Source organism: Capra hircus, chromosome 6 (genome assembly GCF_001704415.2).
Source record: "Capra hircus breed San Clemente chromosome 6, ASM170441v1, whole genome shotgun sequence".
NCBI lineage: Eukaryota > Metazoa > Chordata > Mammalia > Artiodactyla > Bovidae > Capra > Capra hircus.
The window spans coordinates 68,884,101-68,902,853 of record NC_030813.1 but is presented as its reverse complement, the minus strand read 5'-3'; the positions used below and the strand labels follow the sequence as shown (position 1 = coordinate 68,902,853).

Here is an 18,753-nt window from a genome sequence, read left to right as displayed (position 1 = left end):
CGGACGGGTCCGCCCGGGGGACCGGCTGCCGCTGCGCGAGCCGGGGCCTGGCCGCGCTTTCCAGCCGGTTCGGAGTGAAGCAGGACGCCGAGAGAGAAAAAAGAGAAAAGCCGAGCCGGGGCGGCCGGCGGAGGCGGGAGGAGGAGCCGCGGGGACCCGGGCCGGGTCGGGGCCGGAGCGCGGCGGGAGCGCTCGGGGCGTGCGGGTTGCACGCGGCGCTCGGGCCGCCCCTCCTCCCGGCGCCGCCGGCCGCGGCCCAGGCTCCCTCGCTCCGCCACTCCCCGCCCCTCCGCTCTCCCGCCCGCCTCCCGCCTTCCCCGCCCTCCCCGCCTCCTCTCCTCCCTCCCGGCCTCCCTTCTCCCAGCCAAACTGAAAGCCGGACCCCAGGCCGCCTCCCCGCCGCCGCCGCGCCCGGCCTCCCCGCGAGCGCTCCACCATGGCCGGTCCTGTTTTCCCCTTGTAAAGATGGCGGTGCGGGATCGCTGTAACCTTTAGACTAATGACTGTCCGAAACATCGCCTCCATCTGTAATATGGTGAGTGGTCGCCGCCGCCGCCGCCTCGAGGGTCGAGCCCCGGGCGTGGGGAGGCGAAGAATGGGAAACCCGAGCTGCACGCCCGCCGAGCGGCCGGTGGGGGTGGGGGCGGCGGGGGCCGTGCGGCGCCTCCAGAAGTTCCCGGCCCCCAGGCTGGGCGGGCCGGTCGCGGCCCGGAGAGCTGCCGGGGGAGGGGCCCGGAGCCCCCCGCCCCCTTCTCGGCCCCGAGACCCGGGAGCCCGCCCGCCCGCGCGTCCCTGCGCCGCTGCGCCTCCGCCCTCGGGTTGCGGTGAAGCGTCTTCGGGGGAGGAGGTAGGCCGAACCCGGACGTCCCGGGGGACCAGGTTGGAAGAGAAGCTGGGGTGGCGGGGGACGCCCACCATGTTCTTGCCGAAGATAAAGCCCTGCCGGACACCCTGACCGCCCTTATCTGATTTTTGAGTTCACTCTTTTAAACTGTATTTAAGATTCACTTTGCAGAGGCAGTCGGTGTGTCTGGAGAAATCTGAAATGTGATAGAGCTGTAAAAAAAAAGTGCAAAATTGTGGTCAGGGAAGTGAACTTATACCTGGTTTGGGAAAGCACGGTCATTTGTTGTGGATGCCTCAGTTTCCCCATCTGTGAAAGGGGGACAAGGTCATAAGGCAGTGACATTTAAAGGTCCTGAGGATGCGGGCCGGCTGGGGGGCATGGAGGAGGTCTCCAGGGTTATCCTGCCTGTCACTGTAGACCCAAGTGTGGACCGGTGGGTGTGGACGCAGCAAGAGGACATTGCTGGGCTCTGGTGAGGACGGGGCCCACGACATCGTGATCACTTTAACTTGTATTTCTCCCATTGCTTTGCCTTCTGCAGGAACAACCTCCAGCCATTGGGTCTCAAGGGTGCCTCCTGCTGGTACTTCCACTTGTCAGAGCCTTGGGGACCAAGGCTTGCCCCCTGGAGTGAGGCACTGCCTTCCTGTGCACGATGAGAGGGTGTGTGCTTTGCCTTGGCTGTCCAGGGACCAACCCCCCACCCCGCCCCCATCCTGTCTCCCCTTCCTCCAGCTGGATGGAACACATGCTCTTTTAATACCAGTTTGGGGAAACCTCTCAAGCTAGTAACACAGGCCGCTAAAGGGAATCTGAGGAGGCTTGATTGAAAAGCCTGGGAGTAAGGTGATCTGGCTGCCCTTCCCCCATCACCCAGCTTTTCAAATCTTCTGTCCCATATTCTCCTGCAAGATTAACACATGGGAAAGGAGCATTAAGGAGCCATGTGTTACTCAGGGATGGAATCAAGACCCACTGGCGCTGGCTTCAGTTTTCAGCGCTGTTGGACGTGGCTACTGCTGTGGTGGGCAGAGCAAAAGCTGGGCCTTCCCGGGGTGACAGCTGCAAAAATACTGGCGCAGGACCAGTTAGACGTGGTGGGTGGCTCCTGGCGGGTTTCCATTTCCTCTCTTCTCCACGCGGAGACAGGCCCCCTGCTCCCTCCTGTCGAGTGGCATTAATGTTGCTTGGTGCAGTGAAAAGGTGATGCCTCTCTTCCCGGTTTCTCTGTCTGCTAAGACCAGCTCCTGAGGGGAACTGTGAAACCAGAGCAACTCTAACACTCTCTTTCGTGCCTGCTCGGGTGGCTTTGGGCTCACAGGGCAGGGGAGCCGTCGGTGGTGGTGTTCCTGCCCCGCTTGTTTGTGGTGACGCCTCTGTATTGAAGCGGGCTGGAAACTTGAGAGTTAGCGTGTGCCAAGATGAAGCCAGCCTCCAGCTTTTTTTCTTTTTTGCCCTCAGTGCAGCTGGGGCTTCTTGGCACACCTGAGCAGAATGTCACAACCTGTTTCCAACAAAACTCAGCTAGAGAGGCAAGCTGCAGGGCAGACGAGAGGAGTGGGCTGTGGAGAACTGACATCTCATGTGAAGTCCTTAAAAAGGCACCAAACTTAGGATCATCACCCAAGTGAGATGAGGAACCAATAATTCACAACTCGGGAGTTGTACATTCCGATATAGACCCTGTGCCTAGAGTAAGGGACATAAAGAGTCTGGGGTCTAAAGTCAGACTTCCTGGGTTCAGGGTTTTGGTTCGAACATATGCTAGTTTTTTGTCCCAGAACCAGTTGCTCTCCTACTTTCCTAATCTACAAGAAGGGGATGATAATGGTTCCTCCTCATGCGACTGTTGTATTAAAGGAGTTACTGAGCCTACTAGGTAGCAAGTACTTACTGAGTATCAGGTGTTGATGATCAGCTTCATCTTTATCATTATTATGTCATCTTCAGTTGTTTAAAGGACAGTGTCTTCTTGGACCTGATGTAAGCAGCTGCTAAGATAAATGCTAAGATAAATGTTTGTTTATGCAAACCAAGCCCATACAGGGAGACTGGGGTGGGAGTCCTTAATCCCGCCCCCTTATAAAAGGCTGCTCTGGTGCCCTGGTCCCTCCCAGTCTTGCTTCCCACAGAGGAGGCTGGGTGGTGAGACTGCTGTCTTTTCACTTGTTCAGACATACAGTTTCATTGGACCTCGCTTAAGATTGTTCACTCAATGATGAATTGTTTCCAGGTAGGTCTTCTGTGGGTCTCTCCTCACCACTTCTTTTCTCTCTGGGGGGCTCTAACTGATCCTTCCCAGTCCCAACTCCATTTGATCCCAAATGGAGTTGTAGTAAGAAGTGACAGTTGACAGTTGCGTCTTTTTTTTTTAAAGCAGGTCATCTGGCATATTTTAAACAGGCTGATGTGTGTCACAGAAACAGTGATAGAAGATACATCCTTCTAGGTAAGGCTTGTGCAAACCAGGACCTAGTACTGAGTCTGGATTTGTTTCATCCAGCAGACAAGAAAGGACGCAGCAGAGCAGGAAAAACCTTGTTGCAAATCCTTGTGTGATTGAGAAATAAACACCTTCTCTTTTCCCCACACTTCTTGTGCCAGTTTTAGATACAGGGGTCGTGGAAAATACTCCCATCCCTCTACTTGTCTTCTACCCCCGAGGTTTTATTGTCCATTGGCAGTTTAATGCGAGTTCCCGTTTGTCTTAATTTCACTTCGTGTGAATTCCTGCCATAGTGATTCTTGATCAGCTTGCTGAGGGCTTGTCACCTTAGCTACACAGCGTGTCTGGTTCAGAGATAGTAAAGCTTGTTTGGCTGGTATGTTGTAATTTTTAAATGTATTAGCTGCTACCAAGCATGAGGAAATGTCCCTTGTTGATAGTCTTCTGATTTTGGCCAGGCTAATGGATTTAACTTTTGTAAGTGAAAGGTTTTTGGGGGTAGATTTTCTGTTTGAAAAGCCTGAGGAATTTTCTAAAGAGGAAGCATTTGTTAGTAGAAACCAAATGTGCCCTCTAGAAATGTGACTTGTACAGATGCAGATTGGCCTAAATCATCAAATCTTAATTTCATTTGTGAATAGTGCTGTAAAATATTCCGTGAAAGAAATGCCGTGTGTCAAATAGATTACGTTTTGTGCCTGGAAATGGCCATCTGTTGAGGATCTCTGTGTTAGTGTCGGCACATATTACGTGCAGGTGTGTAATTGAGCGGGGTGAGTCGCCGTCCCCAAGGAGCTCAATGGTTTCTTATCTTGTGGGCATAACATTGGTAAAGATGAAACTATCTCAATACAGTGGGAGATCCACACGGATCAAAATTGAGCAAAATCTCAGAAGCAGGACAGTAAACTGGTGATCACAGCAGGATATTTCTTTAATTTGCATTTGATTCGAGTTTGATTCTTTTATTTTCTGTGATTGTAGTCAGAAGAGCTTAGAACTGAAATCTATGCTATTGGGTGTCTCTCCAGCTAAGCTTGAGTCTAATGGTGCCATTGAACAAATTGTTGTGTTTCTTGGGACCGTAGTTTCTCAACTTGTAGAACTGATGTGTATATACATTTGGTTGTCAGAAACTTCCTTAGTGAGTAGTAGTTCTTAACTACTTTGTTTGAAACTATGTTGAATTTACCAGATATTACCATTTCAGCATCCATTGAACAACCCCAGGATGTTATTGGGCACCACTGTGAGTGCCAGATTTGAATTCTTTTAAATAGAAGTCACCTCGATGTGAAGGGAAAATAAAATTACTAGAAATTTGTAATAAAGCTGGAGGACATTTATAGAGATCATTTTATATTGGGAAGTCAATTACTTATTTGAGGCAGGCATTTTTAGAATAGTTGAAAACGTTTAAAAAAATTAAAAATAATATGTAAAACTCAAAATTTGAGAGAAGAGATGACTGTGTTTCTTCCTCTGTTACTCCTTCCCATTGAAAGATAATTGGAGACTCTGAGTTAATGAATCAGCTAGGAGAGGTTAAGGTCATGTGTGAGCATCTACACTGATAATTGTCAGATTTAGAAATTGCAGCCTGAAGTGGGCTGGGTTAATGTTTAAAAAAACATTCTGTTCTTCTGGCCTCTTATGTCTAACATGAAGGAGTTTGTGTTGGGTCAGGACCTGACAATTAGGTCTACAGATTCTTCTCTGTTTTTCTTGGAATCATATGGGAAAACAAAACTGAAAGCCAGTATTTTGTTAGAATTAAATCTTCTCTGGTGGCTCAGACGGTAAAGTGTCTGCCTATAATGCAGGAGACCCAGGTTCAATCCCTGGGTCGGGAAGCTCTCCTGGAGAAGGCAATGGCACCCCACTCCAGTATTCTTACCTGGAAAATGCCATGGATGGAGGAGCCTGGTACGCTATAGTCCATAGGGTCGGAAAGAGTCGGACACGACTGAGTGACTTCACTTTCACTAAAGATTGTGATACCCGCTTCTGGATATCAGCTTCGTGTTTTCCAGTTGACCCAAACAATAAAGCCTAGTTATTTTTCAGTAATGTGGAATTTTGGCGTGTTTGGGTAGTAACTGAAAGTTTTTATTCTCTTGAGCAATTAAGAGAAAGCTCCCTAAATTTTTCTAAACAAGAAAGTTCACATGTCTTTTTTCACCCTACACTGGGCCTAGTCTATCTAGTTAGTTTTAATGAATTGAAGTTTTGTGATGGTATTGAATTCTTTGGTATCATCAGAAAGGTATCTCTCGGTGGTTTTATCGCTGGCCTACCCATGGAGCCAGCCCAAAGCAAACCAACTGAAAGAGTTGTAAAAGTTAACTTTGAGTCTAGTTAACTTTTCTGGCCTAAATATTTTAATGCAGTTTCTTATAGTAAACCTTCATTTGTGGTGAAACCCAATGCTCATTTAAGGGTTTGAAAGGCCTTGCTGATCTTTTCAAAGAAAAGGCCACCCAAAAATGAACCAGGAAAAAAGTGTCTTCAGGCAGATAAATTCTATGTCAACACTAAAGGCTGTTTGGAATGTTTCTGTTCTGGGATTGTGGCTTAGAATTTTGGGGGTGTCACAAGTCCTCTGCATGGAATTTTACCACAATTCTGAGAATGATTTTTTGCCATGGATAGTTTGAAGAGGGAGAGGGGAACCCTATTGGTTGTTTCAGCTTTCCATTCATAGGTCCAACTTTCCTTCTTCCCATCAAGTTCTGATTCAGCTCTCAGAACCTGCAAATGCTTTCAGGTAGCTCAGACGTGGGGCTGTCTTTCTAGGTGGTGATAAATTTCAGGCGTGCAGAAAAATATGGAAACGCATAGAGTGACCACTCAGTGTCTACACCCTGTGAAGAAATAAAATAATTACAAATATGAGTGAGCATTTCCCCATCCCCTTCCTACCACAGTGACCGCTGTTCTGAATTTGGTGTTTATCATGTGTTTCTACACCTTTTCCTGAATATGTAGGTGTTCGTACACTAGATATTGTATTGCTTCCTCATGTTTTAAACATGCTTTTGTAATACTGAACAACTTCAAAGTTGCTTTTAAGTTATGATTTTGAGATTTATCAATGCAAGCATGCAATCTAGGTTGTTTTTAACTACTGTACAGTATCCCATCACACAGATGTGTTACATTTATTCATTTTTTGGCTAGTTTTAGAATTTTGTCTGTGTGCCATGACCGTTGGGAGCTTGTGTCCCTGTGCATCTGTTCAGTTTTTCCCTGTGTTGTACGTACCTAGAAGGGAAATCGTGGGTCAAAGGAAGCGGGCGTCTTTGACTCGAATACGTGACCTGATTTCTCTTCAAAGCACTTGTACCAGTTTACGTTCCAGCTGGCAGGTTTGGGAGTTTCAGTTGCTTCATGTGCTTGCAGACACTCAAAATTGTTAGACTTAAAGTTTTGCCAGTCTGATGGGCGTGAAATGATATCATTGTGGCTTAAAATGTGCAATTTCTAATTTCCTAATGAGGCTGAACATCTTTTCATTTGTGTGTTGCGCTGTTTTTTAAATTGTATTTTCAAAAATTGCTTATTGAAATATAGTTGATTTACAGTGTTGTGTTAGTTTCAGTTATACATATGTGTGTATACACACACACACACACACACACATTATTCTCTTTTATAGGGATTCCCAGATGGCTCAGTAGTAAAGTTTCCACTGCCGGTGCATGAGATGCGGGTTCAGTCTCTGGGTGGGGCAGATCTCCTGGAGGAGGAAATGGCAGTCCACTTCATATTTTTGCCAGGAAAATTCCATAAGACAAGAGGAGGCCGGCAGGCTACAGTCCATGGGGTTACAAAGAGTCAGACAGGACTGAGCAACTGAGCACGCACTTGGCGTGCCCGCACGCGCGCACACACACACACATATTGTTTTCTAGATTATTTTCCATTATAGGTTATTATAAGATACTGAGTATAGTTCCCTGTGCTGTATGCAGTAGGTTCTTGTTGGTGGTCTATATTATATACAACAGTGTATATACGTTAATCCCAACCTCTTAATTTACCCTCCCCCCAACATGCACACACTCTGTGCTGTGGGTTGGTTTTTTTTTTTTTTTGCTGCATATGTGGGATCTTAGTTTCTTCACCAGGGAGTGAACCCAGACCTCTGGTTGTGGAAGTGCCGAGTTCTAACCCCTGGATCTCCAGCGAAGTCCCTGTACTGGATTGTTTTTAACCCAGGGGCTCCAGAGAGGTTTTCCAGGGCTTGAAAGTCAGGACTGTGGTATTGGTTTCGTTTGCACGTAGGGAAATAGAAAATGAAGGGGAACATGGAGGAGGCCGAAGGAAAAGTCAAGAAAGGTGAGGATGGAATGGAAGATACTCAGACCAAGGAGATGTTAACAAGATGTGGAAAACTTGTAGCAAAAGGACTGTAGAATGAAGAAGATGGCCCTAAGAGAGGAAATTTGGCATCTCTTACTCTGCTAACCATTTCTGTCTAATTGAGTCTGGCTCTGGGGTCGGGGCCAGCAGCAAGGCTGGACCTGTGGAGCTTCCCTGTATACCCAGTTGCTTTTTGAAGTTCTTTTATTTAGAAAGGCAGTGTGAAGTTATGTTCTTCCTGAAATACGTTTCTTTGTCCTTCAGGGTTAGATACACTGTGCGGGAAACCAGTTTTCATCAGGATCTGCTTGCATATACTTGTGGAATTATGATCTCGAGCATTTAGAAAATATTCCCTGCACCTTAATTTTCAGAGTATGAAGCATGTCACCTTATGGTGACATAAAGACACATATGTTTTTAAAAATTTGAGCAATAGTAACTTGAAAAAAATATACTTGAGTGGTTCTTCAGTGTACAGTTGCACCCATGGGTGCATTCTTTTATTAAAAATTCAGCCTTTGGGTTTCTGCCCTCAGAGATTTTGATTAAGTAGGTCTAAGGCAGGAAACCTGGAATCTGCATTTTAATAAACACTCCCTCTCCTTACTCCCTCTTCCTTGTGTTGCTGGTGAACTGAGGCTCACAGTTTGAGAAATGTTGCTTTCCTTAGGTAATACTTACCTTTGCCTCCTGAAAATATATATATAGCTTGTAGAAACTATCTGCCACGTGAAAGTTTTTTTTTTAATCTATATGAAATTATTTAAGGAAGTAATTTAACTTCAAGAGCTATAGATCATTGCCATTCTATAGATGTATTTCCTGATATTAAACAGAGTTGTATTGCTTCATGTTCTTAGAACAGGGATTCCCAACCCTGACTATATATTACATCCCCTGTGAAGCATTTGAAAGAATTTTAAAGAAATTAAATCACAAAACATTAGCACCCAAAAATGTGTGGGGGGAAAAATGTAATTTAATGTAAATTAGATACCCAAATTCTAACCTTCAGATTTAGCAGACTTAAACTTTAGTTGTATTTGGTTAAGATCTTTTTTCAGATCTACTAAGTACCTTAGAAAAAACCGCTAACCACTGCTTTCTCTTTCCTCTCCCCTCCTCCTAGAACTAACCATTTTCCTGAAGATGGTGTGTGTTTGCCATGCATGTCTTTATGCTTCATGTTTATGAATCCATATATGAGCGTGTATAAAATTATGTAGCCTTTTGGAACTATCTCTTTCCACTCAACAATTATATTTGAGAATATACCAACACGTACAGGAGACACAGGAGATGCGAGTTTGATCCCTGGGTTGGAAAAATCCACTGTGGTAGGAAATGGCAACCCACTCCAGTATTCTTGCCTGGAAAATTCCACAGACAGAGGAACCTGGAAGGCTGCAGTCCACGGGGCCTCAAAGAGTTGGACACCACTGAGCTTTCTATTTGTTTATTCATCCTGAGGGCTCTTTAACAGTATGCTTTGTTTAACCATGGTTTACTTGTTCATTCCCTTATTTAGGGACAGTTGAATAGTTTCCCAGGTTTCTGTCTGGAAGCATTGCTGCAGTGAGTGTTCCTGTTCCTGTCTTCTTTGCACACATGCTTCCATTTCTCCAGGATATAGTCCTGGAAGTGGAAACGCTGCTCTTAGGATACGCTTGCCCGCAGCTTTCCTAGATACTGTCAATTTATTCTCCAAGGTAGGTGCATGAATTGGAGCTTTTCTGATAAGCAGCATCTAGGGTTTCAGCTTCCGTTTTTGACTGTATAGAGATGTAGGTGGGTCTGGGATGGGATTTAGGCATCTGCTTTTTGTTAAGTGCCACCTTTGATTATGGTGAGCACCCAAGGCTGAAAAACCACTGTGTTCGACTGGCAACCCATGAGGGCAGGAGCTGTGTTCATGTTATTCACTGCAGATTTCCCAGCATTCAGCACAGTGTGGTAGGTGCACAAAAAATAAGTATTGGATAAATGAATGAAGAGATGCACTGTGGGAGAATGGAAGGATTGCCTTGCAGTAAAGCAGTGCTCCTCAGATTGTCTTGTCCCCAGAAATTACCTGGGGAGCTTGTTTAAAATGCAGATTCTGATCCAGTATGTCAGGAGCGGGCTGACATTTTGCCTTTCTGGGGCCCTCTCTCGTGACCAGATGATCTTGGTTTGGGGAGCACACTTAAGACCCTAGGAAGAAAATGAAAACAATTTTTTTTTCCATACAACTCCAAAGTGGAGCAGTTCGGGTTTGAAATCCTGCTTGGTGAATCTCAGAGCCTGTTTCCCCATCTCTTTACAACACAAAAAGACATGATGAAATACCCTCCTCACAGATTTTTTTTTTTTTTTTTTTTTTTTTTTTAGAGAATCAAAGGATCTCTCTCTTACGGAAGCATTTTGAACCATGATGCCCTCACACATATTACTTTTCATAATTCTTTTTTAGTGAATTGAACATTTTCTTTAGTTTGATCAAAGCACAGAGCTGTTGGCATTGCAGGACCCAGTGTGATCCTTTAACTGTGCCCTGCCATCTACATTTAGTGGGCATTTGGGGAAAAATAGGATTGGACAAAGAGGTTGGGCAAGAGCAGAGGCAACATTCACTAGATGGTGCAGTTCTGACTGTGGCTGCTGGGGAAGTGTGGTTCCTTCTCACTGTTTCTGGGGTGACAAGGGCTAGAGAGAGGTCACAGGTCTCTCCCAGTTGGCTCTCCAGTTTGTTCGCCAGGTCAGATAAAGTGAGAGAGGGCACACTCAAAATAATTATCTCGTATTAATTGATCTACTATACGTATAATCAGAACTATTCAGGGTCAAACCTTGATAGAAGGTTTCCAGTTGCTTTGGTAACGGGTCCTGCCTTGTCCATCTGAGAGAGGCTGGGTGGTGTGGACAGTGAAGGGCAGATGGAAATGAAATAAATACAAATAAAGCGACATTCAGAACCCGTGTGTATTATGTGCTGGAGTATTCCTGAGATTGGATCCACTTCCTTAGACCCATGATTCTCAAATGTCAGTTTGTTTTCCTTCATGGTTTTCATTATATCTGTGAACTACCTGAACTTATTTATTTAGCAGTTATCCTTAAATCTGTTCAGCTTCTTTTAATTCAGTCTCATTCTGTGCTAAGACATCTGTGAAGTAATGGGTTTGATGAGCTAGTTATATACTTTTTAAATACATATCAAATATAATTGCTAAAGTTAAAAAAAATGTTCATATTCGTGCCACCTAAGATTATTTCTCCTCCTTTGGGCATTCATGGTCTGTGGTTTGGGAGACATTGGCTCAGAGAAGAAGTTCTTTATGATGGTTCGTATAACTGGCTCTTGGAGTAACACTGTTAAACTGGTTTGCAGGTTGTGGGCTGGTGAGCTTCCTCGGGAGACAGGTCAGTGTGTGGATGCGATATGGTTGGTTGGGTGTGAGAGCTCGCCATGCTCCACCTTCTCATCCACGGCATGTGGGTCATGAGAGCACCTCCCTCCCTGGGGCATTGTGGGGTGTAAGTGGCATCATTTATGTGCAGTGCTTAGCCCAGAACCTGGCCATTTTATTTTATTGCTGTTTTCCTCTGGTGCCCCCTCCTTCCCACTAGCAAAGGAGTCCGCAGGATGTAGTGGAAAGAGCCCTGAACTTGGGATCCAAGGTCCCGAGTTCCAATCCTGATCCTGCCACTTTGTAGCTTTTGTGATGCTGGGCAGGTGAGTTAGGTCTCCCGGTCTGTAAGATGCTAAGAGCCATTCCTCCTGGTGAGTAGCGCTAAAGAAGGAGATGAGCAGACTTGTAAACTCACTGGGGCTTCCAGTCAGAGGCAGGCCTGGGGAGGGGACGTGCATGGAGCGGACAAAAGGAGGAAGAAGCTGTGATTTCCTACTGAGATGTTGGAAGACATGGGGGCTGCTGGTGTGTGCAATGCTTTTATAATCATCAGTCAGGATGCTGTGTTTTCCCTTTGCTAGTAACGAGCGTGCGTGATGCAGTAAACGATTTTCAGTCATCTGATAAGCCAACAAACATACCCTTTTGTGTTATCTGGTGTACACTGAGACATTCTTAACAAAAACACGTGAAGCGGCTGAGCTCAGTTTCTTTCTTTTTTAAAAGTTTTGAAATAAAGTTTTTGAAAAGGAGTATGAGTTACTGGTAGAAAAAAATTTCAGATTGTACAAAAGGATATACTGTGTTGCAATTATATCCACCCTCCGATTCTTGTCTGTGGCATTCATCAGTATTTGCCATTTCTTCCTCTTGTATTCAGTGATGTCTTCTTATGCATATACAAGCAAGTATGTTTTTGTTTCTCTCCTAGTTTTTAAAAACACAAATAGTGCTTGTAGCATATACTGAACAGCCTGGACCTGCCCTTTGCTTTTTGTATCTTGGACTTGGGTCTGTGCCACTATGTGAAGAGCATCCTCATTCTCTTTTTATGGCTGCAGAGTATTCAGTTGCCTGAACGTATTGAATTCACTTAACCAGCCCCCACTGATGGGCATGGAGGTAGTTTTCCATGCCTTTTTTTTTTTTTTTTTACAAACAAGGCTGCGGGGAACAACTTTGTCCCTACATCATTTTGCGTCTACGGGGGTGTATCTGTCAGCTGACTTCCTTGCAATAGGTCTGCATTTGTAACTTTGATGAGTTTTGCCAAATTGCCCTCCACTATCAATGGGTGTGACTGTTGCTGCCCCCGCCTTGCCAAAGTAGGGTGTGATCCAAAAGCCTTTTGATCTTTGCCAATAGGGGGAAAATGGTGTCTTAGTATATTTTTAGTTTGCATCTCTCAGATTAAGAGTGAGCTTGAGCAGCTATTCACACATTTCAGAAAACAAGCTCAATTTCACTCAGCTGTTTTGCTGTTGGCAATTATTTTCAAAGTCTGTAGGGAAGGACCAAGTTTTATTTTTATTTTCAATCTGTCACAGACTGATACTTTTGTAAACTACAATAAAAAATTAATTGCAAAATGGAATAAAAGCCCCAAAGATACATAAAACACCAACTCTGGGGTTTTTTTTTTTTTTTTTTGGTCGTTGTTGTTGTTACTAAACTCAACAGATAGGAAATTACTCTGTGCATTCATTATACATGTTTTCAGTTTCTGAACTTTGCTCCTGGCAGAGGGTTAATAACACTTTGAGTAATACTGCTGGGAAGACCTCCTTGTTCCCTCTGCTTTCTCCCATTGCAACACTGTCTGGGAATGGGGGAGGAGTCCACAGAATTTTACATTTTATGTTTCATAATGAGTACATTACTGGGTGTTTCCAGTGCACTTGACTAAAATATCTCTGAGAGGGCAATACTGATCCAAGGGCAGGGATTCCCTGCTGTCAGGTGGGGTACTGGGTTTTAATGACCTTGAGCTTGTGCTAGAGAGAGTGAGGGAAGTACTTGAGGTCACCCTGTTAATTAAATTTGCAGAGTTGGCCTCTTTGACCAAGATTCCTGTGCCACCTGATGGTCAAGGAGGCAACTTGGTGCCTTTGCAGAACTTTGGATTTACAATGAGGTTCTTCCACAATTCTGAAAGACTCATGTACCCCACTGTTCATTGCAGCAGTATTTACAACAGCCAGAACATGGAAGCAACCTAGATGTCCATCCACAGATGAATAAGTTGTACATATATACAATGGAATATTACTCCGTAAAAAGGGATGAATCTGAGTTGGTCTTAGTCAGGTGGGTGAATCTAGAGCCTGTTTTACAGAGTGAAGTAAGTCAGAAAGAGAAAAACATAGATCTTATATTAATGCATATATATGGAATCTAGGAAAGCTACTGATGACCCTAATTGCAGGGCAGCGATAGAGATGCAGACAGGGAACAGGCTAGTGGGTACAGCTGGGGAAGGACAGGGTGGATGGACTGAGGGAGTGGCATGGAAACACACCCTTTACCGTATGTAAAACAGTGGGAATTTGCTGTATGTCTTGGGGACCTCGATCCATGCTCTGTGACACCCTAGAGGGGTGGGATGGGGTGGAGGATGGGAAGGACGTCCAAGAAGGAGGGGACATATGTATACCTATGGCTGATTCGTGTTGATGTATGGCAGAAACCAATACAACATTGTAAAGCAGTTATCCTGCAATTAAAAATAAATAAATTAAAAATAATAATACAGCGAAAAAAAGAATGAGGTTCTTGCTTCTAATTCACTGAATTCAGGGACTGGATAGATATTTTCTCTTTCCCATTCTGCTGGAAGACAGACCCAGTCCCAGTTTTCTCCTTTTGAGTTGAAATTTTGCCTTTGCCTGAGGACTTTGTTGTGCTGTCTCTAGCCACGAGGAGAATTGTTTCACAGGCCGGAATCTCCCGCTGCTCTTTACTGTCCTTCCTATGACGACTTGGGATCATTATGTATCCCAGGGTCGTTGTCTTCAATTACAGGCATTTTTGCCTCTGTGTTACGGTCATTAAGTGAAGTCACACTGAGGTTTTTTCCAGCATTGTTTCTCCCTCCCCAGAAAGGCATGGAAATGATATGCTCTCCTGGTGTAGAATGAAAATGCCCGTCACTGCCTTCTTGTGAATGCCTTTTTCCTTGTGGGAGTCTGGAGGGAGGTGCAGGAGTGCTGTTGAACTGGGAGTTGGCATTGTGATGGTAAATAAGATGGTGGGTTTGCAGCTGACCTGCGCCTCATACTAATACTTGACCTTGGCAATTTACTGAACCTCCGTTAACTTCATTTCCCTTACCGATGAAATGGAGGTGGTGAGTCCAAGTGAGTGCCTCGTCTGGGGGGAGAGTGTCGGTATTGCTCTGTGGGACCAGGTGACGTGTCTGTTCTCTGAGGAGGATGGATGGCACCCGAACTCCTCTGGGTACAGTGCACTGGTGGTTAGGTGATGTGTGAGGGCAAGCAGCCAAGGAGGACACAGTCAGAACCAGTCGTGGCCCTCTGCCCAGACCCTCCAACTGCAGCTAAGGAATTACTCAAAGTCTGAATGGGTAGATCATTTTCCCTGCCTTGTGGTCAGAAGCTCAGGCTCTGGAGCTGAGTGGTCTGGGGTTGAGTCCTGGCTCTGCTGTTACTGGCGGAGTGGAAGGGGACAATAAGTGGACTGGTTTTGGCTGGTTGACAGTGGAGTTGATCAGTACAGAGATGTGAAATTCTCTGAGCCACAAGCGGCACATACTGCTTATTACCCACCAAGGTGATTCAGTCAGCAGCTTTAGTAAGTGCCTTTTGCATGTCAAGTGTTCTGTAGGGTCCTGGTAGACCAATCAGACACAGTCCTGTCCTCATAGAGTTTATGGTCCAGTGTAGGACTTGGCAGGGCTGTTGGTAAAGGGCTTGTGGGCCCTTTAGGCTTTATGGGCCATGTGTCTCTGTCGCAGCTACGCAACTCTGCTGTCATATTGTGAAAATAGCTACAATAAGTAAATGAGTGATCACAGCTGTGTTCCAATAAAACTTTATTTACAAAAACAGTTAGTGGGCCACATCTGGCCCAGGGACTGTCATTTGCCAAATCTGTGGTCCAGTGGGAAGACAGATATTAAAGACATCAGCCCCAAGTAAATATATTATTACAGATTGTAATTAGTTGCATAAAGAGTGACCCAGGATTCTGTGAGAGGGAAGGGTCAGAGAAGATAGCTTTGAAGAAGTGATGTTAAAGCCAAATGCTAAGGAGGAGGTGGTGGGAGTTGGGGGAGAGGGGACAGCATTGAGGGGCCAGAGAAGTGGCTGCACTAGTTCTGAGCCAAGAGGCACAGAATTGCAATCTGCATTTCTGTCTCTATAGAGGCACGACAGAGGCTTTGCCACTTTCTTTGGCCAAGAAAAAAAATGAGTTTTTCCCCTGATACATAATTCACACCATTTCTCCCCACTTACGCATCCCAGATAGTCCCAGTACTGAGAGATGAGTTGTATTAATATATTAACATATTTTATTCTGAACACTTCTGGTGGGTCCTTTCTGTCTGGCTTCCTTTTCTTTTTTTAATTGTCAGTATCTATCCATGTTAGGGAAGTAAGAATGCACATTATTCCATTGTTAGATTTCTACTTTTTGATCTTGTTTTTGCTTTCTACTATTTTAAACAGTAATATTTTCTTTTAGTATTATATTTGGCTGGATAAAAATTCACAGCCTGAAACTATTTTTGGAAAAAAAAAATTATCTCTTGATTATATCTCAGGTTTCTCCTGATTTTCAACCTCAATTTTATATATTCTTTAAACTGTTTGCAGTATTCTGTGGTGATTTTACAGAGAAGGACACCTGTGTTCCTCATTCTAGAATATTTGGAGTGGTGCCTCAGAGGTAGGGGTTTAGATCTGTTAACTGTGACCTCTTCTCTTTCCTCCGTTTTTTATTCTTACGGTTCCGGGACTCTGAGGGGACCCTATGACCTTGAGAGTCAGTGTGGTATAGTGTTTGGGAGCCTACACTCTGGAGCCAGATGGTGTGAATTAAAACCTAATTTCAGTATTTATTATCTGTGTGAAATTGGATGAAGTTTTTTACTCCCTCTGTACCTCAATTTTCTTATCTTTAAAATGCAAACAGTAATGATATCCACCTCATAGAGTTATTGTGAAGATTAAAATGAGTAAAATATACCTTAAGTCCTCAGAGCAGTGACTGGACACTGTTATTTTTTGTGTTATCTGTTATTATTATTAATTACGTTTGGAAGACAGTGACTGTAATCCCTCCTTAACCATCCTTGAATTCTGGCAGTTGGCTCCTGACTCATCCTGAGATCTTGAGTTGCGTCACTTTATTTATTTATTTTTATTTCTCATTTGTAATTTTAATCGGAGTATTGCTATTCATTTTTAAGTCCTTCCTTGTAAGCACCAAATTTTAATATCTATGTCCGTTTTGATGTGTGGGGGGAAGAAGCTCCATCAAAAACTTCCTTCCAGAAGAAAACAAAACATTTCATTTTGGCTTCACTTTCTCCTTAAGGCTCTATGAAAGACCTTTTGTCATCAGAAGTCTGGGAATTTTAGTCCTTTTGAGAATTTGTCCTCAAAATACTTTTGTACTTCGAAACACGCTTGTTAAGTAAGGGAAGTGAAGTTGCTCAGTCGTGTCCGACTCTTTGCGACCCATGAACTGTAGCCCACCACGCTCCTCCGTCCATGGGATTCTCCAGGCAAGAATACTGGAGTGGGTTGCCATTTCCTTCTCCAGGGGATCTTCCCGACCCAGGGATCGAACCCAGGTCTCCCGCATTGCAGGCAGACGCTTTAACCTCTGCGCCACCAGGGACCGCTTGTTAAGTAAAATAGCCCTTTTTTGAATGTCGACTTTAAAAGGTCGTTTTAGCAACAACATTCACCTCTCCTGTCATGTATTTTAATTCATCGTTTATAATCAGCGACTTACTCTCTGTGTACTTAGAATTCTTATGTGTTATTTGGGGCCTTTCTATACTTTGTACAACCTTGAAAGAGATCCTGCATGCCTTAGGATGCAGAAGAGTAGGCTGCCTTGGGGTGATCTTGAGCAAGTAGGTTTATGTTTATGATCTTAGGTGTTGGTTTTTTTGATCTGTATAATGGTCTAGCTGATCTTCAAGGCCCCTTCCTGGTTTCTATTTCCGGTTTAGGCTCCTGCATAATATACAATGTTCTTTTTTTTATTTTTTTAAGTTTTATTTGGCTGCTTCTGGTCTTCGTTGTGGCATGCGGGTTCTTAGCTACAGCTTGAGGGATCTAGTTCTCCCGACCAGGGTTGGAACCTGGGCCCCCTGCATTGGGAGTGCAGAATCTTAGCCACTGGACCAACAAGGGAAATCCTTCATGGACTTTTCTGCATCTTGCAGTGCCATTGTTCTGATTACATCCTCCTGGGCAAGAATCTGTCTTCATCCCCTCTCCCCTGAGGGAAGGCATTCTAACTTGTTTTCCTATAAGCTGCTTTTAAAATTGCTTTAGAAGAACTGTTTTTCTTTATACATCTCATACGTTTATGATTCATTCTTCCCGAGTTGTTGTTGTTGCTTCTGTGTTTTTGTCGCACCCCTTGGCAGCCACACAACTGCCTTCAGACATGCTGTGAAGAGCTAGCATTACAGTCTTCTTGTTGGAACTTGTCCCAGCCCAGATTCTATTTTTAATAAACTGCGGTGCATTGTTCTCAAAGGTTACCACGTTTCTTACCGATGTAAATGAAAACTCTGTCTTATACCCGCAGACCCTGTGATTTACTGCTGTGGATCAGTTTTTCGTTCAGTATCTGGTCAATTATTCTCAGTGGCCCGTTTGCCTTTTGTGTCATTACGCTGGATGCCACTGATCAAGGAGCAGGCTTGGGTTTACAATGCATCTTGCCATTTACTTAGTGCTGATAATGTTCCTTGTTTTGCTTGATTTCCTCTGCCACCCTGAGCCACAGGCAGGCTGAATATGAGCAGCCCCACTTCTAACCCAAAACAAAGGCCAAGAGAGAGGACATGCCTGAAATCAAAAGGAAGTTCATACTGGGGGGAGCAATGGCCAAACAGCTGTGAGGTGTGTGCTGTGGGCTTTCGATGACTGGTCTGCAGGATATTAGTTTGCTAACTTTCATTACATTTTTTTCATGACAAAGATAATATGTGCTCATAGTTAAAAATTGGAACAGTTGGAAAAACAAAAAGCTCCTTGGTGGGCTTGTCATCTGCAAGCCCTTCTCCTAGAGACTGGTTCAGTCCAGCTCTCAGCTTTCTTTATAGTCCAACTCTCACATCCATACATGACCACTGGAAAAACCATAGCCTCGACTAGATGGACCTTTGTTGGCAAAGTAATGTCTCTGCTTTTTAATATGCTATCTAGTTTGGTCATAACTTTCCTTCCAAGGAGTAAGCGTCTTTTAATTTCATGGCTGCAATTGCCATCTGCAGTGATTTTGGAGCCCCCAAAAATAAAGTCTGACACTATTTCCCACTGTTTCCCCATCTATTTCCCATGAAGTGATGGGACCAGATGCCATGATCTTAGTTTTCTGAATGTTGAGCTTGAAGCCAACTTTTTCGCTCCCCTCTTTCACTTTTATCAAGAGGCTTTTGAGTTCCTCTTCACTTTCTGCCATAAAGGTGGTGTCATCTGTATATCTGGGGT

At 44.5% G+C, this 18,753-nt stretch overlaps 1 protein-coding gene across 2 annotated transcripts in view; it reads left to right on the top strand.

Moving 5' to 3' along the window:
* Positions 325 to 18,753, top strand: part of USP46 (ubiquitin specific peptidase 46) — a 74,573-nt gene continuing 56,144 nt past the window's right edge. The window contains exon 1 of one of the 2 annotated variants that reach the window (XM_018049455.1): positions 325 to 535. In XM_018049455.1, coding sequence (XP_017904944.1) covers positions 500 to 535 — 36 coding nt within the window. In that variant the 5' untranslated portion in view covers positions 325 to 499. The other variant, XM_018049454.1, reaches the window with a different exon arrangement.